This window comes from Pogona vitticeps, chromosome 2, assembly GCF_051106095.1.
Source record: "Pogona vitticeps strain Pit_001003342236 chromosome 2, PviZW2.1, whole genome shotgun sequence".
Classification (NCBI taxonomy): domain Eukaryota; kingdom Metazoa; phylum Chordata; class Lepidosauria; order Squamata; family Agamidae; genus Pogona; species Pogona vitticeps.
In genome coordinates, this window is record NC_135784.1 from 277829870 (window position 1) to 277854484 (window position 24615).

At 39.8% G+C, this 24615-nt stretch overlaps 2 protein-coding genes across 3 annotated transcripts in view; one reads left to right on the top strand and one right to left on the bottom strand.

Annotated features, from left to right (window-relative positions):
• The window catches only part of IQGAP2 (IQ motif containing GTPase activating protein 2), a 183238-nt gene that overhangs the window by 118587 nt on the left and 40036 nt on the right, over window positions 1-24615 (top strand). The window contains exons 8-16 of one of the 2 annotated variants that reach the window (XM_072992668.2): window positions 1253-1431; window positions 2067-2154; window positions 2625-2788; window positions 3317-3404; window positions 5338-5501; window positions 12737-12897; window positions 13393-13517; window positions 14343-14506; window positions 23127-23217. In XM_072992668.2, coding sequence (XP_072848769.2) covers window positions 1253-1431; window positions 2067-2154; window positions 2625-2788; window positions 3317-3404; window positions 5338-5501; window positions 12737-12897; window positions 13393-13517; window positions 14343-14506; window positions 23127-23217 — 1224 coding nt within the window. The remainder of the gene's footprint in view (window positions 1-1252; window positions 1432-2066; window positions 2155-2624; window positions 2789-3316; window positions 3405-5337; window positions 5502-12736; window positions 12898-13392; window positions 13518-14342; window positions 14507-23126; window positions 23218-24615) is intronic. The other variant, XM_072992667.2, reaches the window with a different exon arrangement.
• F2RL2 (coagulation factor II thrombin receptor like 2) lies at window positions 16126-19488 on the bottom strand. The gene is made up of 2 exons (XM_020804067.3): window positions 19270-19488; window positions 16126-17383 (listed from the first exon to the last, which is right to left on the bottom strand). The coding sequence occupies exons 1-2, from the start codon at window positions 19331-19333 to the stop codon at window positions 16263-16265; spliced, it is 1185 nt and encodes a 394-aa protein (XP_020659726.3). The 5' UTR covers window positions 19334-19488; the 3' UTR covers window positions 16126-16262.

Genomic DNA, 24615 nt, shown 5'->3' on the forward strand with positions numbered 1-24615 from the left:
ATATATACTCTCTGTTAACAGTTTGTTTTAAATTTATTTTAACATGTTCCATAATCTTTTTTCCCCCTGGGAAAATATTGGAAAGGACAAGTTCATCTAGAATCCCCAGTTCATTTTATTGTAGCCATGTAATTTGCTTGTGCTTTCTGTTAACAATTGCTTTTAATTTTACAGTACATGTTTTTAATTGTGACATCTGATTTTTAAAAAAAATATTATGTAGTAGGCCAACTGAGTCCAAAGGTGGGCTTATAAGTTATTTAAATATAAATTGATAATTAATAAATTAATAATAAATTTTCACTAACTTCCACCTGCTTAATACAGCATTTCGATCATCACCTTTCTTTCTTTACTGTACTCATTTTAGTCTGCTAGTTGTTTCTTTCTTGGATAGTTTTTTTAAAGGTAGGGAAAAAGAACATCTTAAAGTCCTGTTTTGTGTGTGGTTGTAATTGTTCAGGTGCTTTAGGCTATTAATAGAGAGGAAACGTTGGGAAAGTAAGAATAAGAGCCCTTTCCTGCTGCTCTTCCCTCAGTCCTAAAGTAAGGTTCACTACCAGTCCAGTATGTTTTATTAATTTTATAAATAAATGAAGAAAAACATTTAATAAGTGTTAAGTATCTTTGAAATCAAGAATGCTTCCAAGTGAAGAAAGTTATAATTTCATACAAGCCCTTCTTCCTACTGCTCCTTCTGAACTCTGTTGTGTTCTGTTCAAAGTCATATGTATTTTGAAAAGTAAAAAGTGTCATTGTTAAGCTTATGAAACTAAACTAGATGATACTTTACAGAGATAGCTAACAGCCATGTATGTTTTATTCTGAAGTAAGTACAGGGCCCCTTATTGAGAATCTTTGTGTAAGTGCCTTGCTCCCTGCTGTGGTTCTTATTCACACTGAAGCCAACATAGCTGCAGTTATCAGTGTCAAAGCTATTTCAAGATAAAAGTATCCTTTTTCTGCAATAAAAATTTCTAAAGTGAAAACGTTAGTGTATGAGGCAAAGGGTTGTAGCCCCTGTTTCCCATGCCAGGGTCCCAGTTTGGGTTGGCGGGCTCTGCATTGACTTCAGAGTAAATAAGAGAAAAAGCTATAGATTGTAGCTTCTTCTTTAAAGTATTGTCTAATATGTTTTCTAAAAAAATTGTAGTGACCATTAACTGTAATTTAGAGTGCAAAGGTTTGGGAATCCTACTCGTTTTTAAAAATTGTTTAAATTAATATTGCTTTCGGACTCTTCTTTTCCCAGTGCATGCTGCAGTAATTGCAATTAATGAAGCTATTGAGAAGGGAGTTGCAGAGCAAACTATCAAAACACTGAAAAATCCTAATGCCATGTTAGTCAACGTGGATGATAATCTTGCCCATGCATATCAGAAGGAACTTTTGCAAGCGAAAAAAAGAAAAGAAGAGAACGCTAGACTCAAGGTACACAAACATATTGTTACGTGAAACTGAGTTCTGTTTAAAATTAATGTTCTTTACCTTTAAATAGGACAACAGTACATAGTTATCTGAATATAACTGCAAGTGAAATGCAGCCAGGTGACACAAAATAACAGAAATTATTGAAGATCTTGAAATCATTGAAGACCTTGTTTAGAATTTGCTGTTTGTTCTCGCTGCTCATCATGGTCTTAGTAAGGCAATGCTCATTTGGACATTCTGTTATTTTGAAAAAAGCAAATAGGTAAACCAATTACCTTTGTAAATGTCATTTTGCATTCTAAAACTCCAGACTTACAACACTTTTGCAATACCAAGTAGATTATTGGTAATGAAGTAAAGCATGCAAACCTCTTGTTAAACTCACGAAAACATTTTATGACAGAAGGAACCATTGTCAGCGTTATCCAGTAAAGAAACATTCAATGTACAATCCACATTCTTCAAATGTAAGGCAAAATAAACGCCATTTTAATTTAGTATCTTATGTCCCCTTACCCAGTTGTTCAATTCAGATACAATTATTCTGTTTTTGCATGTCAGAAAGTGTCCCTATCCTAAATTTGGCAATGACAGCCTAGAAAGAAAACCTCTTTAATTAATATTGTTGCTTTTAGGATGACTCAATTTTGGAGGAGGAAAGAGATGTGTATGAAGAGTTACTGACACAGGCTGAGATCCAAGGAAACATCAATAAGGTCAACAGTGAGTAACCCTTGCTTTTTGTGAAACCAGATTTTTCTGAAACGTGGAAGCTGGATACTCTGCTTCAATTCTAGTGAAAAATATCAGTTATTTTTCTCCATCTATCTGTCGAATTCTATCGGATATTTTTTTCCTGTCGCATTACTAAACTTTGGTGAAGAGGAGCTTCCTTGTTGATCTTTTGCATAACAACAGACTTGATAATTGATTGAAATCTACTTTAGCTGCTTTGTACCCTCTTTTGCTAGCTGCAAAATCCTGTAAATTTTGACCCCTCTTACATGTCGCTCCCCAAGCAAGGACCCCAAAACTGTTAGAGTTAAAGAGTTTTTGGTTCTGGTACATTCCTTGTGTGGAGATCTGCAAGGATTTCATGCAAGTTCCCTTGTATAAAATATGTGTGAAAGAGCTAGAAGAGACAAACTAATTCAAAAATATTTTGCTATCTGTAAGCCTTGTTTTCCTTTCAGTTCACATAGCTTTAGCCCGAGTGAATGAGGCTATTGACATGCAAGATGAAGTGGCATTGATGGCAGGCTTGAAAAACCCTGCTCTGAGCTTGCTTGAAATTCTGTCGCAAAATTCCTCATGGTACCTAGCACAGTTATTTGATTCTAAAGAGCAGAGAATACAGGTAACTGAACATAAAATGCCAGTGGAACATCTGAGTTTGCATAGCATTAAAATAGGATTTCTGTGTGCTCTGTGGCCCTATTGTGAATAGAAGAGAGGAGCTTGCAAAAATATTTTTATAAACATTCTCTGGCCATGCACAATTTGCTTTTATTTTGATTAGCTTGTAAATATTGTATAAGTAAGTGCTAAAACTACTTATAAGCAAAATAGAAAAGACATTAAATTTGAAAAATTAGATCTTTGAAAGCCTGTTCTGTCCATAATGAGAAATAGCCATGTTGTTTCTCACGCAAAGACCTCTAAGCTGTTAGAGTTAAAAACATATTGTCTAGAGAAATAGATGTGAACTTTTGCTTAATGAAAGTGCATATACTATTTTAAAATGGGTGGTACATTCTGAGGAAAACATGTTTTTGATGGAGTTCTTGGAGATAGTATATAGCCAGCAATTCCAAATGCATACTCATTTACCCCTTAATTTTTTAAAAATTGTATTTAATAAAAACCTTTTTCCCTGATCTGTTAGATAGCAAGGGTTCCAATTATGCTCGACAAAATTGAAATACAGAATGAAGTTAGTGTTGCCAATGAGGAAGCAGACTGTCACAAATTTAGTGAGTAAATTGTTAATATTCCCTTGTAATGTCACCTCATGTTTAACCTTCAGGTTGAGCAGTTATATTCATTATTAGATTCATGTTTTCTTCAATTTAACCGCACTGTGCTTTATTTTGTCACTTCTACTTTGCTGTTACCATTGCCAAACCATGAATTTAGATTTGCATTCATAGTCATGAATGCAATATATCATGTGCTCTTCAAATTTACTTACCCTTGGATCCCCTAGTTTGGATATCAATCCTACTTTTCACTTTAGAATAACAGCAAACAGTATGTTGAAGCATCATGTGCTCCAAGTATAAATGTAACTGTTATTAAATAAATAATGAGGATGACTGGAACTTTAAGTTAGTATTTCAAAAGAAAAAAGGTATATTTAAGGGGGTTCTAAATTTGCAGCTGCATTTCCGTCAGTTACTTTTCTTCAGTTCCTGAAATGTTGAAACTCATCTTCTGGGACAGAAGCTTAGAAAACACCTTCATTTCATGCTTCCTGTGGCTTAGCTTAATGGCAATTTATCCTCTTTAGTTTTGCTTGAATTCACCAGTCTAATAGTTTCTTGCTTGCTATGTGTATGCAGAAAATACCGCATGTAGATACTTAGTGATTTGACTATGTTGAATCAGTGTATAATGGATCTCATATGTTGTGTTTTTTCCAGCTTACTCAATTTTTAAAATGGCATCATCCGCCTTACTTCACTGGAATATTTGTGGTTTTGTTTGTTTGAAAGTACAGTATTGTCTCCAAGGGGAGCAGTTCAGTTAGTAGTTGCTGCTGCTTTACTTGAACATACAGTGGTGCCCCACTAGACGATTACCTCGCAAAATGGTTTATTCGCTAGATGATGAGTTTTTGTGATTGCTATAGTGCTTCGCAAAACGGTGTTTCCTATGGGTGATTTTCACTAGATGATGTTTCGGTCCATGCTTTGCAAGACGTTTTTTTTCAGGACTGTTTTTTGCAAGATGACATTTTGACAGCTAGGTCCGCGACTCGCACAACGGGTATTTTCGGGATTGTTTTTCGCAAGACAGCGATTTTGACAGCTGATCCGCGCTTCGCAAAACGGTTTTCCTATGGGCGATTTTTGCAAAACGACAACGATTTTTCCCCATTGGAATGCATTAAATAGATTTCAATGCGTTCCAATGGGGAACCGCATTTCGCAAGACGATGTTTTCTCAAAACAGCGATTTTCGTGGAATGAATTAATATCGTCTTGCGGGGCACCACTGTATAGCAGTACTTTACCTTCTTTCAGCACAGATTATCAAGTGTTGATTTTTAAACAGGAGAGTTGATCCAGCATGCATGAGACAGCCCACATAGAGGTTGAGCTCCCATACAAATAAAGGCTCCAATTTATTCACAATTGACACTGGCCCACACATGCACTGGAACAATTTTATAGTGTAATCTATTTTGTAGTAATAATAGGCAGAGAACTGATATTACATTGGAGAAGAGAAGCAAAACATCCATCTCTTACATGTTTGAAAGCATGTAAATATTCTAGAGTTATATGAAAAGCTGCCTATACCTTATCTGGGAACTTCTCCAATCAGTAGCCAATATCTGCCTACTCATACCATCCCGTGGCCTTCCTTTTTGTGTTAGAAGACACACATGTAATTCAAAGGAAACCATTAACTTAAATTTAATATTACAGCCATGTTTTCAGTATTCTCAGTACGTTGCCTTGATGCATAATTTGGAGGGGAGGGATTTGCAAATTTGTTCCAATCAGTAGCTTGAAATTTCTATAATTTCTGTTGTTCTCTTGAGCACAGACTATTTGATTCAATAGGAACAGACTTAGAGGATTTATTTTATAATGATGTTGCTATAAGTATTGGATACCTAACATGAAATGGAGCAAATACAGCAAGGACTTCTAATGTTGTTTATATTTTGGCCTCTAGAGCTTATTGCAGTTGATAATATTAATACTGCCATTCGTAACTGTGACCCAAGTAAGACAGTAGCCGCTCTAATGAAACCTGAGGCCCAGTTGCCTGATGTTTACCCATCTGCTGCCACTGTCTATCAGACTGAACTCTTCAATCTTCAGCAACAGAATGCTGTGGTAAGATGGAAATCAGTCAATTATATCCCTGATTAAGAAATGAGATAGCCAGATGTTCATTTCTAGTTCCCAATGAGTCTCCCTATTCTGAATGTTCTAATTATTTATATTGCAAAAATGTTTCCTTATGATTTCAGAGGAGTGTTCTGTTTTCAGCAGAGATGTCTAATTACTAATCTTTCAGTGTTCAAACATAAATTATGTGATTTCCCCCTTTATGAAGTGAAAGATAAATGCTGATGCTTCTTCAAAAATAAACAAGATAAATAATGGCTGAAATCCACAATTACATCACCTGCTAGGATAGTTAAGGTTTCTGATATTTAAGCATGTATAATTTTATCTTCTGAGTTCTCCTTCTTTAGGCAGCCTTCACTTCACAAGCTATATTCCTCTTTCATGTTCATGCTAGGTTTATTTATTTATCCTTACTCACCTGGCCAGTGGCCGTACTTCATTAGAAATGTGAGGTTCACACTCCTTTTCTCAGATTCAGCTGGCAACATCTTACTGTTGCCCAAATCGCTTCCATCAGAAGTTAGCAGCTTGTAGGCTGCCTACTGCCTTTGGAGGTCCCTTCTGTGGCTCCAGTGACTACCCTTAACTTGATGTTTTGTCCATGCTTCCAATTTTTTACACTTTTCTTTACTGCCAGAAAAAAAAAAATCCCCTACCTGTAACTGTTTGTTAATATAGTTGCTACTGATGCCAGTTTTACCACCAGGAAGAAAAATACCTACTGGCTGCAGATACCGCATTAGGGCACTTGCTGCTTCTGCTTCTGATGTTGCCCCCAAGTTCTGATATCTTCTAATAAATATTCTGGTAGATATGCTTGGAGGGCTGTGTGGTTAGACACCTTAGGGGCTTCTAATGCATGGATCAGCCTGGGAGAGAGAAAAGCTCTGTAAATTAGCCTTTATTCTAGCAGGCTGTTCTTCCTCGTGGTCTCTGTGAATCACACCTTGGGTGATCTGCGGCTGCGCGTAGCCTCCTCAGAAAGTTTTAGAGCTTTTGCAGTAGCAAGAAACACGTTAAAATAAGGCTCCTCCCCCCTTGTATAAGTACCTTGGCGCCAAGTCTCCCCTTTTAGTTTCTTTTAACTGCCGCGTTGAGAGCCTCATAGTTCTGCTTCTGTGAGTAAAAGAGAGAGTTTATTCTTGATTCCTTCTTTAAACTTTGAGATCAAATTCATTATCATCAGAGATTTTTTCTTTTCTACTTCACTCAGCCTCCGGCCGCAGCACCCCCCCAATCATCGTTTCCCCCCCTCAAATAATTTTCTCCTATTCATGGCCCCTTTGGGCCCGTTTAAACACTGTGTGGTCTGTGATAACAAAATACCACTCTCCAACGGCCACGCCAAGTGTCTTTTTTGCTTGGGAGAAGCACACAAAATGTCCTCCTGCCAGCATCGTAAGAACTTCAAGCGTGGAGTCCTCTGTTCTCACTTACCCAAATTAAAACTCCGTCTTTGGGAACAATCCCTTCAACCAAACAAAATGGCCCAACCTCCTTGTAAGGCCACCTCACAAACCAAAGCAATGGAGAAGGCTCTTTCTGAAGCCTCAAAACAATGTCCATCGGCCACACCATCCCACTCCGACGCTCCATCCACTTCGTCTAAGACTTCACAAACCTATAAATCAAAGCGTTCGGTACCAAAATCCTCCATATCAAAGCCTTCCACTAAACGTCAAATGTCCACCAAAGCCTCTTTGGTTCCGGAGCCTTCTCTGCCTAAAAGACCTAAACAGCATAAATCTAAAGCTGCAGTCATCTCTCAGCAGCCTCAACAAATCGCCGAATCAATCTCTATTGGTTCGCCTTCTGACAATGACAGAATCCCCCCTCATCAACTCTGCTCCCAATCACCGGAATGGGATGACAGAGTCGATTGATTAACATCTTCTCCTCCCAGTCCTCAACACTGTTCTTTCGAGCAATCCTTCCATAGTTGCTTCACCTGACAGGTCTACTCCGAACAAAACTAGAGACCTTACCTTATTCTGTAACATCTGATTGTCCAACACGACTGCCTCAGAGACATCGGCCCCAACAGTCCCTGGAGCTGTCTATTTCATCATGCGTGGCTCAGACCCGCGTTCAGCACTCTCACCAGGTTGCCATTTGCCCCGAACAGTGCTCAACCAGACAAACCACAACCACCAATCAGCCAGTTGCTCTATCCAGCTCGGCCATACCTTCTCATGCCGGGCCTTGATCTCAACAGTCATCAGTGTCAAAACAGCCATATCACTGTGACCCACATCAACTCCAACCTGCTCCCTACCTGGCACCTAAAAGACCCAGGACGGTCGAGCAATTTTCTTCTACACGCGAGGCTTTTACAGCTCCAGCCTCCCAATATTTTCCCACTAATCCAGACGAGGGAAATCATTCCTCTCGCTCAGCATCTCCAGCGTCTATATACTCCACTGCTTTACCAGCTCATCAACAACCTCTGTTTTGACATCACCGAGACACAAGCTCTGAAATTGATGATCCTCAACATCCACTCAGATGACATCTCTTGATATTGAAAATCCTCAACACCGACAAATGCCCATGGACATGCCGCCTCCATTGACATCGAGCCACAAATATCAATACTATGACACTCAACCTATCAACACTGAAGTTGATAGAAAATCCGTCGACTCCTGTCGCAATCCCGATTATTCCGATCACGGATCCAGACCTCAGACACCATCAGTATTACTTACTTCACCGGAATCCAACCTTGTTGATGCCGATTATTTGTACGACCCAGTCACTAAAGAGACAACTACTCCAGTAAACATCTCAATGTTTCTGTCTCTACTCAGGACCAGTCAGCAATCCTGGACAGAACCAGCTTCTTCCCATACCATGTCTAAATGAATCAATAACCTCTACAGAGTCCATGATCCTGGAGCTCTATTTCTTCAAAAACAACCAGCTCCAAACTCTATTTTTGTCGAAGCCTCACAATCCAGATCTCGAAATCGACAAATCCTCATAAATATAGAGACAGTAGAAGGATTGACTTAATGGGAAGATGGCTTTATTCATCAGCAGCATTCACCATGCGTGTCACTAACGACTAGGGAGCCATGGGTGCATATCAACATTTCCTTTGGGACAGTATGTCAACATTTATCAAATCTTTACCAGAAGATAAAAAAGTACTCGCCCATACCTTTCTACAAGAAGGTATTTCCGTTGCCAAACAACAGATGCTTTCTGCTAGGCACACGGTAGATACCACAACAAAGTCAATGGCCACTTCAGTAGCCTTACGACATTTCTCTTGGCTAAGGACAGCTGGCCTGGCTGAGGATGCCCACGCACATATTGAAGACCTTCCATTCGACAGAACAGGCCTCTTTAATGCTGAAACTGATGATATTTTGGAAAACATGCAAAAGAAAAGATCAGCAGCTAGATGTTGGGGAGTTTATTCATCATACCCACAATGCCCCCAACAAAATCAGTTGAGATGACCATACAACTCATATCAAAAATTCCAATGTGATCCTCCAAAACAAACATCTTATACACCCTATTTCAGAAATCAAAGAAATAAACCCCGCCAACAACCCATCACTAGGCGCAACGACTGCAAGCCCAAACACCATGTTTGATGCTCCCGTGATTGAGATTGCACACCACTCTACCCATCCTGTCCTCTAGAAACACCTACCTGTTTGGGAATCCATCACTACAGATGCCTGGGTACTGTCCATCATCCGCGGCGGCTACCGCATCCATTTCTTCCAACTTCCTCTGGCAACACACGTCATCACTCCACCATATCCAACCTTACAAGAGGAAATAAGGAATTTACTCCTCAAAAATGCCATACAACCCATCTCACAACAGTACACATCTCGATGGTTTTTCTCTCGTTATTTCACCGTACCCAAAAAGGGCAGAGGTCTTCGCCCTATGAGAGTTAAACAAATACATCATTACCACAAAATTCTGTATGGTTACCCTCAAATCAGTTGTCCCTTTACAATGCAAAAATGACTGCTTCACTGTCATAGATCTCCCATATTTCCATACATCCTTCACACAGAAAATTCCTTCAATTTCAGCTAGGATCACAAGCCTACCTATTCAAAAGGCTTCCTTTCGGTCTTGCAACAGCTCCAAGAGTATTCACCAAGTGCATGGCACCAATAGCTGCTTACCTCAGGTTTTAAAACATTCTCATATTTCCATATATCAATGATTGACTCCTCATAGCTCATTCCCATCACAAGTCCCAATGAGACACTCACTTCACTCTTACCCTCCTTCACAATCTTCGTCTTACTGTCAACGAACAAAAATCTAATTTGAAACCTACAAAGATTATTCATTATATAGGCACATGCATAAATTCCACACAAGCTCGCACCTTCTTCAGACAAGAGAGAAAATCTCATCACATTACTTCAAGTTTTCACCCTCATGCTATGGTACCCGCCTTTAATGTGCAACTCGTACTAGGCACCATGGCCTCTATGACTTCAGTAGTGCAGCACGTACATCTCAAGATTTCTTCAGTTGTGGTTTCTTGCCCTCTTTGACCCGCTCATAGACCCTCCTCATACTCTTTTAAGGGTCACCCCAGAACTCGCCTCCAAACTTCAGTGATGGCGTTTTCCTCCCAACCTATCCGTCATGTGGCTGTTCCAACAACCACAACCACAAATACAGATCATCACCGACGCCAGCCTTACAGGCTGAGGAGCTCACTGCAAATGTCTCAAAATCCACACCAAGTGGTCTTCCAGAGAGAAATTGCTTCACATCAATGAATTAGAGCTGTTGGTGGTTATAAAAGCTTGCAAAGCTTTCAGAAATCTCCTCGCTGGCAAGATGGTACAAATTGCCACCAACAACACCGCGGCGATGTACTATACAGTATTCTGAAACAGGGTGGCATCAATTCTCCAAGTCTCCTCTATTTAGCAGTCGACCTCTGGAGTGGTGCCTAGCACATCATATCTGCCTCATGGCTTTACACATTGCCGGCCATGACAACGACTTGGCCGATCTACTCAGCCTCACAAACTCTCAAGCTCACGAATGGGAGTTAGACTAATCAGTTTTCTTCACCTATACGAACGATGGGGCAAGCTAACTCTTGACCTCTTCACCTCCTGTGTGAATCGGAAGTGCAAACGATGCTGCTCTAGAGCCAGCATTGGCAAACACTCCCAAGGAGATGCATTCGTCAGCCGATGGCCCAAGACCCGCTGTACCTGGCAGCATGGAGGATTCCACCTCACTAATGAACGTCCTCCGTCAATCAAAGAAGCCCTCCACTAGAAAGGCTTACCTGTACAAATGGAACAGATTCAATACTTTCACTGAAGCTTCTTCATTGCCTTCTATCAACCCATCACTTGCTACGTTTTTTGCTTCATCTCAAGTCTAGCGGCCTTTCCCTCTCTTCCTTGAAAGTTTACCTCTCTGCCATAGTTTCTTATCAGCCCCCTAACTCTCCGGCAGCTCATTTCTTCAAGCATCCAACATTGAAACGTTTTCTTAAAGGTCTATCTCGTATCTACTCAGATACCTGCCTGCCTTCCCCGCAGTGGTCACCAATACTAGTACTGCAACAATTTACTAAAGCTCCTTTCGAACCTTTAGCTTCAACTGATTTACGGTTACTTACCTTTAAAACAGTATTCCTCGTCACCTCAGCTCGATGAGCTACTGACTTAGTGGCCTTAAGTTGCGACTATCCTTACAGTATTTGCATTTTTTTCCCGGTTTAAGTCAAACTATCCATGGGTATTTCTTTCCTCCCCAAAGTCGTATCTCAGTTCCATCTCTCTCAGCTGTTTATCCTTCCTTCTTCCCGTCACTGTCCACAATGCAAGAAAGAATCCTCCATAATTTAGATGTTAGGCGAGCCCTTGCCTTTTACGTCCAACGCACCCAACCTTTCAGGCATTCACCTCGACTTTTCATAAGTCACCAGCCTCCCTACTAAAAGTCGACAGGTGAGGTCTCAAACTATATCTAGATGGGTTGCTTCAGCCATTCACCTTGAGTATCAGCTGGCACACAAACCAGTCCCAAAGGTGATTCTCCCTCACTCCACCAGAGCAGTGGCGACCTCTAGGGCATTCCTACGTGGTGTGCCTCTCCCAGACGTCTGCGCCTCTGCCACCTGGGCGCAGTCATCCACTTTCATCTGGCATTATAGGCTTGATCTCTGGCAGAAATCTGATGCTGCCTTTGGCTGTGCTGTTCTAGCCTCTACCTTGGTGTGACACCCTGCCTCCGGGTAAGACAGTTTTTTAGTCACCCAGGGTGTGATTCACAGAGGCCACAAAGAAGAACAACAGGATACCCACCTGTAATTGTAGTTCTTCGAGTGGACCTCTGTGAGTCACACATCCCACCCGTCCTCCCTGCTATCGCATCATTCTGCTTAATGTAGCAGTGGTTGACACAGCTGAAAGGGGAGCCTTGGCTCCAAGGTACTTATCCGAGTGGGCAAAGGCCTTATTCTAATGTGGTTTTGCTACCACAGAAGCTCTAGAACTTTCCAATGAGTCTCCATGCATGCGCAGCTCACCCAGGGTGTGAATCACAGAGGTCCACTCGAAGAACTACAATTACAGGTGGGTAACCTGTCGTTTTCTAGCCTGCCTACCAAAAGGGGAAGAGAGTTGAGAAGAAGAAAAGCAAAACAAAGAGAAAGAGACAGTATCTTGTGGAGACAGAACAGGGTCTCTCAAAGTCAATGTTTGCATTTGACTGTTATAGTCAGGCAGAATTTTTGTAAGAATCCTGGCATATTGTTAATGACCATGCCAGCTCACACCGCAGTGCTTGATTGTTCCCGCGTAGCTCTTGCTGCGTGCAGGAAACAAATAAGGAACCTTGCGCTTGTGGTTTGTTGAGCATGAGGTCCAACCTAGGTGCTTACAGAGTAGAAACCACTTGTGAAGTTTCATTCCTGATAAGCAAGATTTCTAAAGGATTCTAGCTCCTCATAACATATTAATTTGGTGAATGCCTTATTATTGAGCCAAGTAAATAAAACTCTCATACAAAAACGAAAATTGTTCAGGTAGTTTGAGGACATATGTAACCTAACAATCTTTTCTGCATCCTTCCCTCCTTAAGAACTGGCTTTTCTAACCTTTGAGGAGTTTTATTACTTAAAGCTAAGCTGCAGGTTCTTTTTTCCATGCTGGTAATAGCTTAGAGGGTTTTTTGCTGATTAGAACGTATTCCTACAGAACTACTTGGCACACGATGAACTGGCTATTGCTGTGGAAATGCTGTCAGCAGTGGTGCTGTTGAACCAGGCTTTGCAGAGCAAGAATATAGCAGAAACAAAGACACATCTCAGCAATCCATCCATTGGCTTTAATAACCTGGAAGAAGAAAACTTGCAGCGGTAAAAGCTTTCATTCTACTTAGATTTCTGTGACAAATTGAGTGTTTATTGTATAGGAAATTACCAGAATCCTAGATGGGTTTAAAGTGTTGTACACAAACATGAGGAATATAGATATTTCTACTTATTTATATTGCTGGAAGTCCAGTAGTAATCTATGCTATGACAGTTTCCTTTTCGGCATATTTCATAGTTAAGTGCCATTAAGTTGATACCAAACTATGGTGATCTCTTCCAAGATTTTCTAGGTATCAAATATTCAGAAGTAATTCTACCATTTCCTATCTTCTGGGGCATTCTGGGACCACATAGCTTGCCTAGGGCCACACAATTTGGCTCTTCTCCTTCATGACATACTAGGGAATCAATCTCCTGTTCCTTGATTCCATAGCCAGGTTCCATAGCCACTCATCCAGCCCCTTTCAACCACACTGGAGACAAAACTGCTGTTGAGTCCTTGCAATATATAATAGAGTTTAAACTGTCTTCCTACAGTTATGCTGATACCCTGATGTCTTTAAAACTAGAAGCTTCATCTCAAGGACAAGAATACTTAAGCTGGAATGATATCCAAAACTGTATTGAAATGGTTAATGCACAAATTCAAGAGGAAAATGACAGTAAGTATCCTGTTTTAAATTTTGTTTATTGTAGCAGAGTTCAGAAAGAAATTACTCTTTGAATACACACACACACACACACACACACACACACACACACACACACACACACATATTCTGAAACTGTTTAGATGGTAAACTCTGGGCACAGCTGATCAGCTAAAAAACTGTATTCCAAAGATTGCACCATGTAGTGGTCACTGAGTAAAATACTATCCATTGAAATGGGGAAGTTAGTTTCAATCCCTCTCCTTCAACTCTGTTTGGAAAAAAAACTTGGAAAGACAGAAGTTCTGTGGGGTTGGAGAGCATGTGGCATACGTGCAGTTACTAAAAAACATAATTAGTGGAGGCCCAGAACATCTCCTGGACAGTGGGAACTACCATGGCACTGAAGACTATTATATATGCTAAACATAGTTCAACTTGTCACCAGAGATTGCTGAGGGGCAATTCACAGAGTTCACACAGAATGCAGTGGGTCCTATAAATATCTGAGGAAATGCAATTCCAGGGCTCTTCTAGAAGGTACCATTTGCTCTTGCTTCCATATTGCCAACCCAGTAATACAAGAGAAGCTGCCTATGGATGTCCAGAAACTGTGCACCACTTCTTTCAACAGGTCATTCTGAAACACAAATTGGATGTTTATTTGTGATGGTAAATCCTGTTTGTCAATTGAAAGCACAGCGATGAACTAGAAATCCAGTTTAGAGAAAAATCATGAATACTGACACAGACCTTGTTCATTTTTGTTCTTCCTTGTGTGTGTATATATTTACTTGAAAAGCTGATTTTCTTTTTCTTTTTTTCTTTTTTGCTTAGGGGTTGTAGCAATAGGTTACATAAATGAGGCCATTGATCAGGGAGATCCTACAAAAACAGTAGACGCGCTGTTGCTTCCCACAGCAAAACTACATGGTGTGAAAGAAGCAAATGCACAGCACTACCAAGACGTTCTTAAGAATGCAAAAGTACTCAAATGCCAGGTAGAGGTTTTTATTCCAGACTCTCTCCCCTGCTCTTTTTTCTTCCCAAAATTTAAAATAACAATGCATCTTGTAATTCCTGCTATGCTCTAGCCTAGTTGATCTTATCCTATCCTGTCCTATGTATGTGATAGCTATACATAATTTCTCTCACACACCAGTATAAAAAGAGGCAAGACACAGAAATTGGGTTAAAACTCAGGGCACAACTATTTAAATCTCTGATCTGAGGTGGGGCCTAAGATAGTGCAGCAAAACTAGGAATAGGAGCAGGTGGCCCACCCAGGCCCCTTTCCTTTGCCCCAAGGTGGGGGGCCATTTGCCCCAAGGTGGTGGTGTACATGGCCAGCCTTGCCCCAGCCAGCTCAAAATTGTGGAGACATTCTTGAGCCCGTCTCCATCTCAAATCTCATGAATTGAGGTTGGTTGTCCCCGAGGCTGCATCAGAAAGCTATCCTGTTCGTGCGTCTGAATCACATGATTTGCGGTACCCACTTAGGGCCTCACCTCGGGTCATCTAAGTTTCACCATTGTAATATATATTATGAATGAAAACACTTCTTCACACTTTGTATTGATTCACATAATGCCTCCTGATTTGCTTTTTTGTTTGTTTGTGTGACCATAGTTGCTTGAAATGTTGATAGATGTTTGAAATGATGAATCAAATGCTCATTGTTAGCTTAATGGTTTTTGTTTGTTGTTACTTCATTTTGCTTTCTTAATTCCTGGGACTGTCAGAGGTGGAATTTCCATGTGCCTAATAATCAAATATGGATCCTTTTTTCAAGAAGAATTTGATGGTTACGTTTCACTGTGTGTGTGGGGGGGGTCAGAGTGGGAAAGTATACATGCACACATCTGCCTTTACATGTTTCTCCTAGTGGTAGCATGAGGACATCACCTTGTCACTGTGACATGGCAGCACAGTGGAATACTGGCAAATGCTTGGGGGATTCTCTGTCTCAGGTTCCTCCCCTTCTGCTTGCCTGCATGCCTGCACACCACTCAGTGTGGTGCATTGGATAGAATGATGCACTAGAACTCAGAGGATGCCTGGGTTCAAATCCCCGGTCAGCCATGGAAGCTCACTGGCAGAGTGGAACTGGTAAAACCACTCTTTAAATATCTCGTTTACCTTGAAAGCCCTATTAGGGTTGCTATAAGTTGATTCTGACTTGATGGCACATAACAACAAAGCAGTGCCATAAGAGAGAGGAGAGGCTGATGCAGTTGTAAGAGGAGCTATAACAAAGTATGCACTTGTTTTTCCTCCCACCTGCGTTTCAAGCCAGCCCTTGTTTCTTCACTGACCTATTGATGGAATGCTGTTTGTGTACAAGGGAGGACACCTGACACCCTGGGGAGGTGGGAGATGAGGCTGCAGTAGCAACTGGAGGTGTGAATGAGAGCACTGAGAGTAAAAAGTCTTTACAATAGACTGAGATATCCACAGTGATGCTATCATTGATTAAAAACAAACAAACCTACCTCCCCACCGGGTTGGTAAATGCAAATCCAAATGCAAAAAGGTGAGCTGGGACAACCTGTAGTAGTTTTTCTTGCTGTATTTGTTGCATGAAGGGAAAACCCTATTTGCTTATGGATAGGTACAATTATTACAGTGAGATAAGATGTTTTATTTGGACCACACTACTGCTAAGTTTTGCAATTATAAAAATAAATACATTAAATAAATCACGATGAAAAAAGTACATATGTACAGTTTTGTCAGATATGACAAAAGAGTAGCGCGTCATGTTTGCTCTGCCCTGACTGTTTTAACTGTGTTGAGATAAACAGTGCTATTGTTGTTGTTGTTGTTGATTTTTGACATCAGGAAGTAAAGGAATGGATCAAGACAACTATTTAGACTACTTAGACATAAAGTAATAAGGTAAAAAACATACAAACTGTCTTTAGAATTATAGTAGTAGTTCATATGGTGGGCAAACAATAGGACATTGCTAGGAGTATAGCAAATAGCAAAAATGCTGAGGATAAGCAGACTGACTTTGATGTGCCAGAACCACTTCATATTGTAAGCTTTGAGTGTTCGGATAATTGAAACATAGCAAAAAATAACAATACAGAGAGGAATCATGAATCCACCTATTGCCAGACAGATAAAGTAATAATGTTGAAGGTGTGACAGAGCTTCACAGGTGTTATATACATCATGGCAAGTAATAATATTTAGCTGATCCAGATAATAGGTTTGCTTCGTTGTGATCAGAGGCAACATATATAAGAAAACAACTGTCCATAGTATCCCACACGTTAGTGTTGAAAGAAGTCGCTTAGGCAGATTCCGGTAAGTGAATGGATGAACAATGGCCACGTAACGACTGAGGCTGATACAGGTGAGAAGCAGAGTGGAACAATACAGATTGCCATAGAAGATAGCCGTCATAATTCGGCACATTGCTTCTCCAAATATCCAGTTGTTTCCATTGAGGTGGTATGTAATTCTGAATGGCAGTGTGATACAGAAGAGAAAGTCTGAAATGGCCAGGTTTGTATAGAATATGGCAGTACGGACTGATCTTATTCTGAAAAACAACATCCATAGAGTGATGGCATTTGATGGTACTCCAATTAAAACAACAGCTATGTATATAGCAGGTATCAGCTTCTTGCTTAGAGAGCTAGTGAGGTATTCCATTGTGATGTTGTTTACTTTCAGCGCTGAAGCGTTGGATGTCTCTGCAGAGCACATACTGCCTTTGTTGTGATTTATCTTTTTTGCCCCTTCTATGGCAGAAGATGGTATCATCTCATAGGTGCCTTGCGGAGAACCATGGAAAGTTTTTATTGGGGGTGGATCATTGCCTTGACAGGCTCCTGTTGACAGGCTAGCGTTGTTACATTTCCTTTCTAAAAGTTGGAAAGAAAAGTAGATGGTTGCAGAAAATTAGACTTGGAGGCAAAAATGAAAACATACTTAAGGAGCCGTGCGCACCTCAAAACTGCACGAAGAAACCTTAAATCAGCAGTAATCTACCACTACTGTTATTCCTTTTGTGCAGATGGAGCTACATGACAGGATTTCAGCCAACGTAAAGCAAAATTATAACATTACACTTGAAATACAAAGTCCCACCTGATTCAGGAAGATGTATTTAAGATTGTAACCTTTAGTTAGCAAGCATCTTTCCCATTTTGTGCTGATTAAAAGGAGTTTGTTCTCAACAGCATTCTTAATTTTATTTCTTTAATTGGCACCGTTTATTCCAGATAACAACACTGAACTTGTCTCTTGAAAGCAACATATAAAATGTGGACCCCAGCAACCAGAACTCTGTAGGCATTGAATAGTTCCACAGAAAAATGGAGTCAGTATAAGGACATTAGTAAAACTATATTTTTAATCCTTCATTTCCTGAACTAGTTTCCTTATGGCAGCTGTAGCATTAGTTGCTCATTCATGATAATTTAGTTTTTATTTCTGTGTATGTGCACTTGCACTTAATTCAGAAATGAAATAAGTTTAACCCAAAGTATAGGTTTTGAAACAGATAGGAGAAAGATCCGCATTACAAGACTTGTAAGAGCAGTAGAACTATAAAATGCAGGTTAAACTGTGCAAAAAGGTGGGCCATCACTGTGAATGTCACAATTCACCTTACAAATTTCCACCCATTAGGTACCTCAGAGGAGTCTTACCAATCAGTTTTGGGTGGATTGATATTGCAGATTTCGTTTCAAAGCCAAACAGATTGTCACAGATCAGACCCTTCCTTCCTTTTCATTAACTTTTGAACTACCCTCTATCGAATCAAAGTTAGGCAAGGTATAAATATTTTAAGTAAGTAAGTAAGTAAGTAAGTAAGTAAGTAAGTAAGTAAGTAAGTAAGTAAGTAAGTAAGTAAGTAAGTAAGTAAGTAAGTAAGTAAGCAAACAAGCAAAAAAGCAAACAAACAAACAAACAAACAAACAAACAAACAAACAAGTAAGTAAAGAGAAAGAAAGAAGTGTAATTTGCCCAAGTCCACAAAGACTGGCTCATCTCCTTCAGAACACAGAGGAGAGTCAAACTCCCAACCATTGGCTCTGAGCATCCAAGCATCAGAGGGCACACTTTTGTCACCTTTTTTGCCCCCTTGCTCTATTCTAAAAAGGTAAAGGTTCCCCTTGACATTTTCAGTCCAGTCGTGTCCGACTTTAGGGGGCAGCGCTCATCCCGCTTTTCAAGCCATAGAGCCAGCGTTTGTCCGAAGACAATCTTCCATGGTCACATGGCCAGCGCGACTAGGGAACGCCGTTTTACCTTCCCACCGAGATGGTACCTATTTATCTACTCAGATTTACATGCTTTCGAACTGCTAGGTTGGCGAGGAGCTGGGACAAAGCGACGGGAGCTCACTCCGTTGCGTGGATTAGATCTCACGACTGCTTGGTCTTCTGACCCTGCAGCACAGGCTTCTGCGGTTTAGCCCGCAGGGTGTCCGTTAAAAAAAAACCCAAAAGTGTTTCATATTTCTCCCATTTTCATGACATTTTAGGATTTCAGTAATTCCTTGCTATTCTTTGTGTGATATTTAGTATCACTAAATTTTATGTTAAGAATATCTATTGCTATGTGTTCCTAATGAAAATGAAGGCTTTTCCCCCCCTCCATAAAGATACTGTTGTTTGTAAGGAAACCTCCCTTACTTGAGATATTATTTAACAGTACATGTTGTCTATCTGACGTTAAACTTGCTTACTCAGTATTCAGCATAAAAGCAGAAAGATGCATAGACACAACACAGAAGTCTTACCTTTCAGGCATAAACAAGAAGAGAAAAAGAACAGTCCAATTTTCAGCAAGTACAGACTTTTCATCGTGGCAGCTGATCAGTTCTTAAATTTTAAATCATCTGTTTTTGTTGCTTTTTCGCTGCTTAATCCACAGTGTAGCAAAGACATGCTTGAGACCCGAGTGAAACAAGCTATTTTGTTCTTCCTTTCATATGGAGAAGTGCGTGAGACATCAGAATGCGGAAGAAGCTCTTGATTGCTTAAGTCTCCAGCCAACTCAGTGACTTCTTCTGTGCAAGAATAAATTAACTCTTGAACTGCCATGAGCAGAGAAAGGAATATTACATTTCTGAGACTAGCAGAATACATAGTTATTTAGGAAATATGGTAAAGATATTTATGTAATGGTAGCGAGATTTAAGTACCACTGTGCTTAAAATTCCTTAAGGTGATCTTTTCCCCTTTTTTTCCTGTGTCATCAAGTCACATATAACTTAGGTTGACCCTAATAGAATTGTCAAAGTTTATGAGATATTCAAACAGTGGTTTTACTAGTGACTTTCCTTGGCCGAGCAGGGACTTTATCCCAAATCTCCTGAATCCTAGTCCATCACACTGTCCACTACTATACTACACTGACTCATGGTGATCTGTGTAGGCATCCTTCTGTCTCAAGAGACTATGGCAACATGCTCTGTATGGAGGACTTGGAACAGCATCTAGTGTGGCTGAGAAGGCCAATTCGAGAGTGACAATCCCTTCCACACTGAAGACAAATACAATATGTCCCCTGTCCAACTCCCTGATTTTGCTGCTTTTGGGACTGCCTCTTCGACTCAGCCTGCTGGACAAGGGTCTCTTCAAATTGGGAGAGGCCATGATGCACCGCCTGCCTCCATTGTGATCTACAATTAGTTTAAAAGGAAGCTCTCACTATCATTGTATAATCTTAATTTGTTAAAATCAAAGTTACAGCTATGACTTTTCGTACAGATTTTTATCTGTGAGAAGTCTCATCATTATTAGAAGTCCTATAACACATTTTAATAACTAGCATATTGAGATGTTATCTGTTTTAAGGAAAATGAGAACTTCCTCCATCGTATATACTGTATCTGATATAAGGGAGGGAAGGGTTTGTTTTCCCTTTGGCTGACTCTTTATGAGTCCAGGCTTTGTTTGAAGATAAAGCTTTTCAAACAAAGCCTGGACAGCATTGTGTTGGGATTCTTCTAGCTCTGGATTTTGTGCATTAAATAAGATTTAAAGTAGATGGCCTATTGAGGCCCCTCCAGCTCTATGATTCTGCTGTGCTGTTAACAGCTTTGCATGACTACTCAGAAAGAAGTTTGTAAACTTCAGTGGGACTTACTCATAGTTAGAGCTTAGAAAGTAACTTTTTAAGAGAATGAAAATAGTGATGTGCTTAGGCCACATGGCAACAACCCACCACTGCTAATTTCATGATGCTTCAGTGTGTCATATTTATTCTTTCTAAAAGTAACTCTCCAGTCTCAGCTCATTAGTAAAAGTGCACAACATTACTGACTTAATTCCCTTTCAACACACTGTGCTACCATTTCATCTTTAGTGACCTTCTCAACCTGCTGTTAAGTGAGGGTGTGGTTATATTTCAAAATACTCCTAGATTTGCATTGGGTTTGCTGTCTCTGAACTCTGTTTACAAATCACTGGTCACATGACATAGAATGAAGCGCACAGTTTTTTGGCTGGCAAAAAATTAAAAAAAAAAATATCCCAGGAGGGGTTGTTTAGTTTGAATCAATTCTGGCCACAATTTTTTTTTAAAATCATTTTTGTCTGTGTGATCACCTCAGTGAGAATATATTGTTTTGGCAAGTTTTGTTGCTGGTTTTGGTAACTCATAACTTTTTGAAAAAAAATCTCTTTCAAGTTAAGCAGTGCTCGGTTAAGTGTTGAAAACAGCACAGGATACTTTGCTTGTGGTTTATCTTGTAAACAAATGAATCTGCGTATTTCAGGCAACAGAGCCGTGGAATGCCAACTGAGTTCCTCACATGCAACTTGTACCTTGCCAGTCCATTCAGCTGGAACATCCATGTAGTGCTGTCCCATTTCAAATATATTTGAAATATTGCATAAAAAATAATTCCCCCTCACCATAATAATTTGAAATCCTGTGTAGTCCCCTGCGCCAATACAGTCCATGGCTTTAAATCAGATTACAAGTTGTTCCATTAGGACACACATACCGACACAAAGACGGCATGACTACCACATGACTTAAAACTATCTTCAGATACCCCAACTCTCTATTCATTTTAGTAGTGTAACTATGCCAGTGGTCTGGGAACAGGGGTAAATTACCCCAGATGGGGTAAAAATGAAAATTCTGGAGGTAATGAGCAGAGCCTACCTTGTAGGATTTTGAGCATAACCTTTCTAGCATGTGAAATGAGTGCAGTTGTACAGTAGTTGGAGCATTCTTTGGCACTGCCCTTCTTTGGGACTGGGATGTAGACTGATCTTTTCCAATCCTTTGGCCACTGTTGAGTTTTCCATTGATGATGATAAAAAATAGCGCACTGGTCTTTGATATTGGGCTGTGGCACCAGGGTTGGTGACATGACTTTTAGCCTGGTTTGTTCCTTTTTGCACACCACACATAAAATGATTAAAGTGGTAGGAAATGTCCCCCCCCCCCACTCTGCATTGGCTGTCTCTAGCAAGCATATCTTTGCTAGCACCTCTGCGAGCTAGCAAAAAATTAATGCAACTTGGTAGACATGTTGGACACCTTACTACTCCCTATACCACCCCATGGCTGGAGTGCAGTATGTTCTAGCAAAAATAGTGCACATCTTTATTAAATTTGGTGCATCCTGCTAGTTTGGTACATAGCCTGGCAGTCATTGATACTTATGATATATCCTGCTAGTTCAGTACACAGCCTGTGTAGATTCAATAATATTTTGAATTCAAATAATGTATGATTTCCTTCCTTTCAAATCAAGGGGGTAATGTCGGCGTGTATAAATTTTTTGGGGGGTAAAAGGTAAAAAAGTTCCCTGACCCCTGAACTATGCCTTGAAAAAATTTTTTAAATTGTCTACATTCTAATTAGAATTTCCTTATCAGTCATAAGTTTTATATTTCCATCCCCTCATCTGTATTCTTATTTTCTGATCTAACTTCTGCAAATTGATGTTACCCGAGTTTGTTTAGATTACTGGTTTCTCTGATCCATAAATATTACAGACTGCCTCTTACACTAAAACTAGCTTTGGTGTATGTAAATAAAGAAAAATGATCTTTTTTTAAAAAAAAGTTTCCCTGTTTATAATTACAATATAATTCTAATTGTATTTTAACCTTAAACTCTCTGTGTTAAAGTTCCTACCAGTTTGTGCAGATGATGTGTCTTTCTCTGCAAACACGATTCCTCCTTATAAAACTGCAAGTCAGCTAATGTTCTTTTGTGGTCACTGACTCATCTTCCTGTGTGTGCCTTATCTTGTACATTTGCATGTTCAGTACGTTTCCCCAGGAACAAATTCTAAACCCACATCTCTGCTGTTGGACAAAATTATTAAACATAGAAAATAATCTAGGTTTGGATGGATAAAGTACTAGAATGAAAAAAAATTGAACCTCAGACTCCTGGGTTCAGGGACAAAATACACTGATATTGTACTTGCTAGTGTGTCACACACAAGCAAAGAGCACAAAATAAGGTGAGCTGAGACTGGGTATACTGGGGAGAAATCCAAAATCCAAGTTATCATTGTCTTACTCTCAGCCAGGCCCATAACGTTCAATCCCTATTGTGTTGACTGTATGAAGATTCAGGAAATTACATTTAGTTTGCAGCATATCTCCCTGTCTTCCTATCCAGGAATCTCATGATGATTCATCACTCCTGTGGCTAGAGGAAATTCAGAAAGGAATTGATGATGCTAATAAAAACCTGGAAGATGCAACGCAATGTAAACATTTATTTGATTCTTACACTGAACTGTTTGTATTAATTTTGCGGTTGGTATTGGAGAATTCCCATTTAAGATAATTCTCCTTTAATTCCAACAAGAGCACCAGAATTCATTTCCAGAATGCCATTCTGTTTTATGTAGATAAATGGTTTTTGTGTCTTGATTGCATGAAATGAATTTTCAAAGACAGAGCATGCTCAGTAGTTGAATGCAGTACCCGGCAGCAAAGGCAAGTGTATAAAGTTGTTTTCCAACCTCCCTTCAGTGATTATGTAAATTTATCCTCAGTGACCTAAATAGTGACTCATTTCCCACATTTTAGGGGGGTTCTATGGCTGGATCATGAAACTGACAGGACTGTAAATTGAGCTTTCAATTTAAGATCCAGCAAACAGGGCTGGAAATGGTATATCATGCTTTCTTTCCTTTTATTGAGCCCAACAGACAGATACTTGGTAGACAGCTACAATAATCCAAGAAAGGAAAGGACCGAATTCCCTAAAACGGTGGTTCCCAACATTGGATAACCCCAGTGTTCTTCAACTGCAATTCACAGAAACCCCAGCCAGCACAGCTGGTGGTGAGGGCTTCTGGGAATTGCAGTCCAAGAACACCTGGGTTACCCAACGTTGGGAACCAGTACTCTAAGAAATTTGAGTAAGGGGAATCCAGGAATTAATCCCAAAACAACAGAAGCAAAAACAATCCCAAGAAATTGGGGTGGGGGTGGGAAATCCCCCAATCAAGAAAAAAATGATAAAAAAAGGAAAGGATCTAAGATGGAGGCTGGCAGACAGGCAGCACAGTCTCTGTATTAATCCTCTTCTCCTTAATACTTTAAGACTGCAGTTTGACCTGCAGTTTTCTTTCTGAAAGAGGAGACATTAACTTTGAAAGAAAAGATTTACTTCTGTTTACCTGAAAATTTACTCATGCCTCCAAGTCAAATACATGCCTGGCAAGTTACATTCTGGAACATATAATCTATATTTACTTTGATTGTTTCAGCCTTGTAAAATTGACTTAGTTAATGTTCATCCAAAATAAGATGACTTTTGGGAAAAGAAATAAGAGTAGCATGGCGTATGTATTTTGAATATCAAAATGATGACATACTGTTTAATATATACTGTGCAGTTTTTCATTTACAAATAAGTAAATCCATAGTCACATCAAAACACACTGCTGTCCAAAATTCAGATACTTGCCGTTTTTAGCCTGTAAGGCTAAACAACACATTACTGTATGTAATTTGGTCAAATTATTATTTTTTTATTCTTGAGTTAGCATGCATGGCCCAAGCTAGATTAAGATCATAATGCATGAATAGAAAGTGTATACCTTCCCTTCCCCAAGCCAGTTTTAATTCACCCTATGTCACAAACCTGTGCAAAC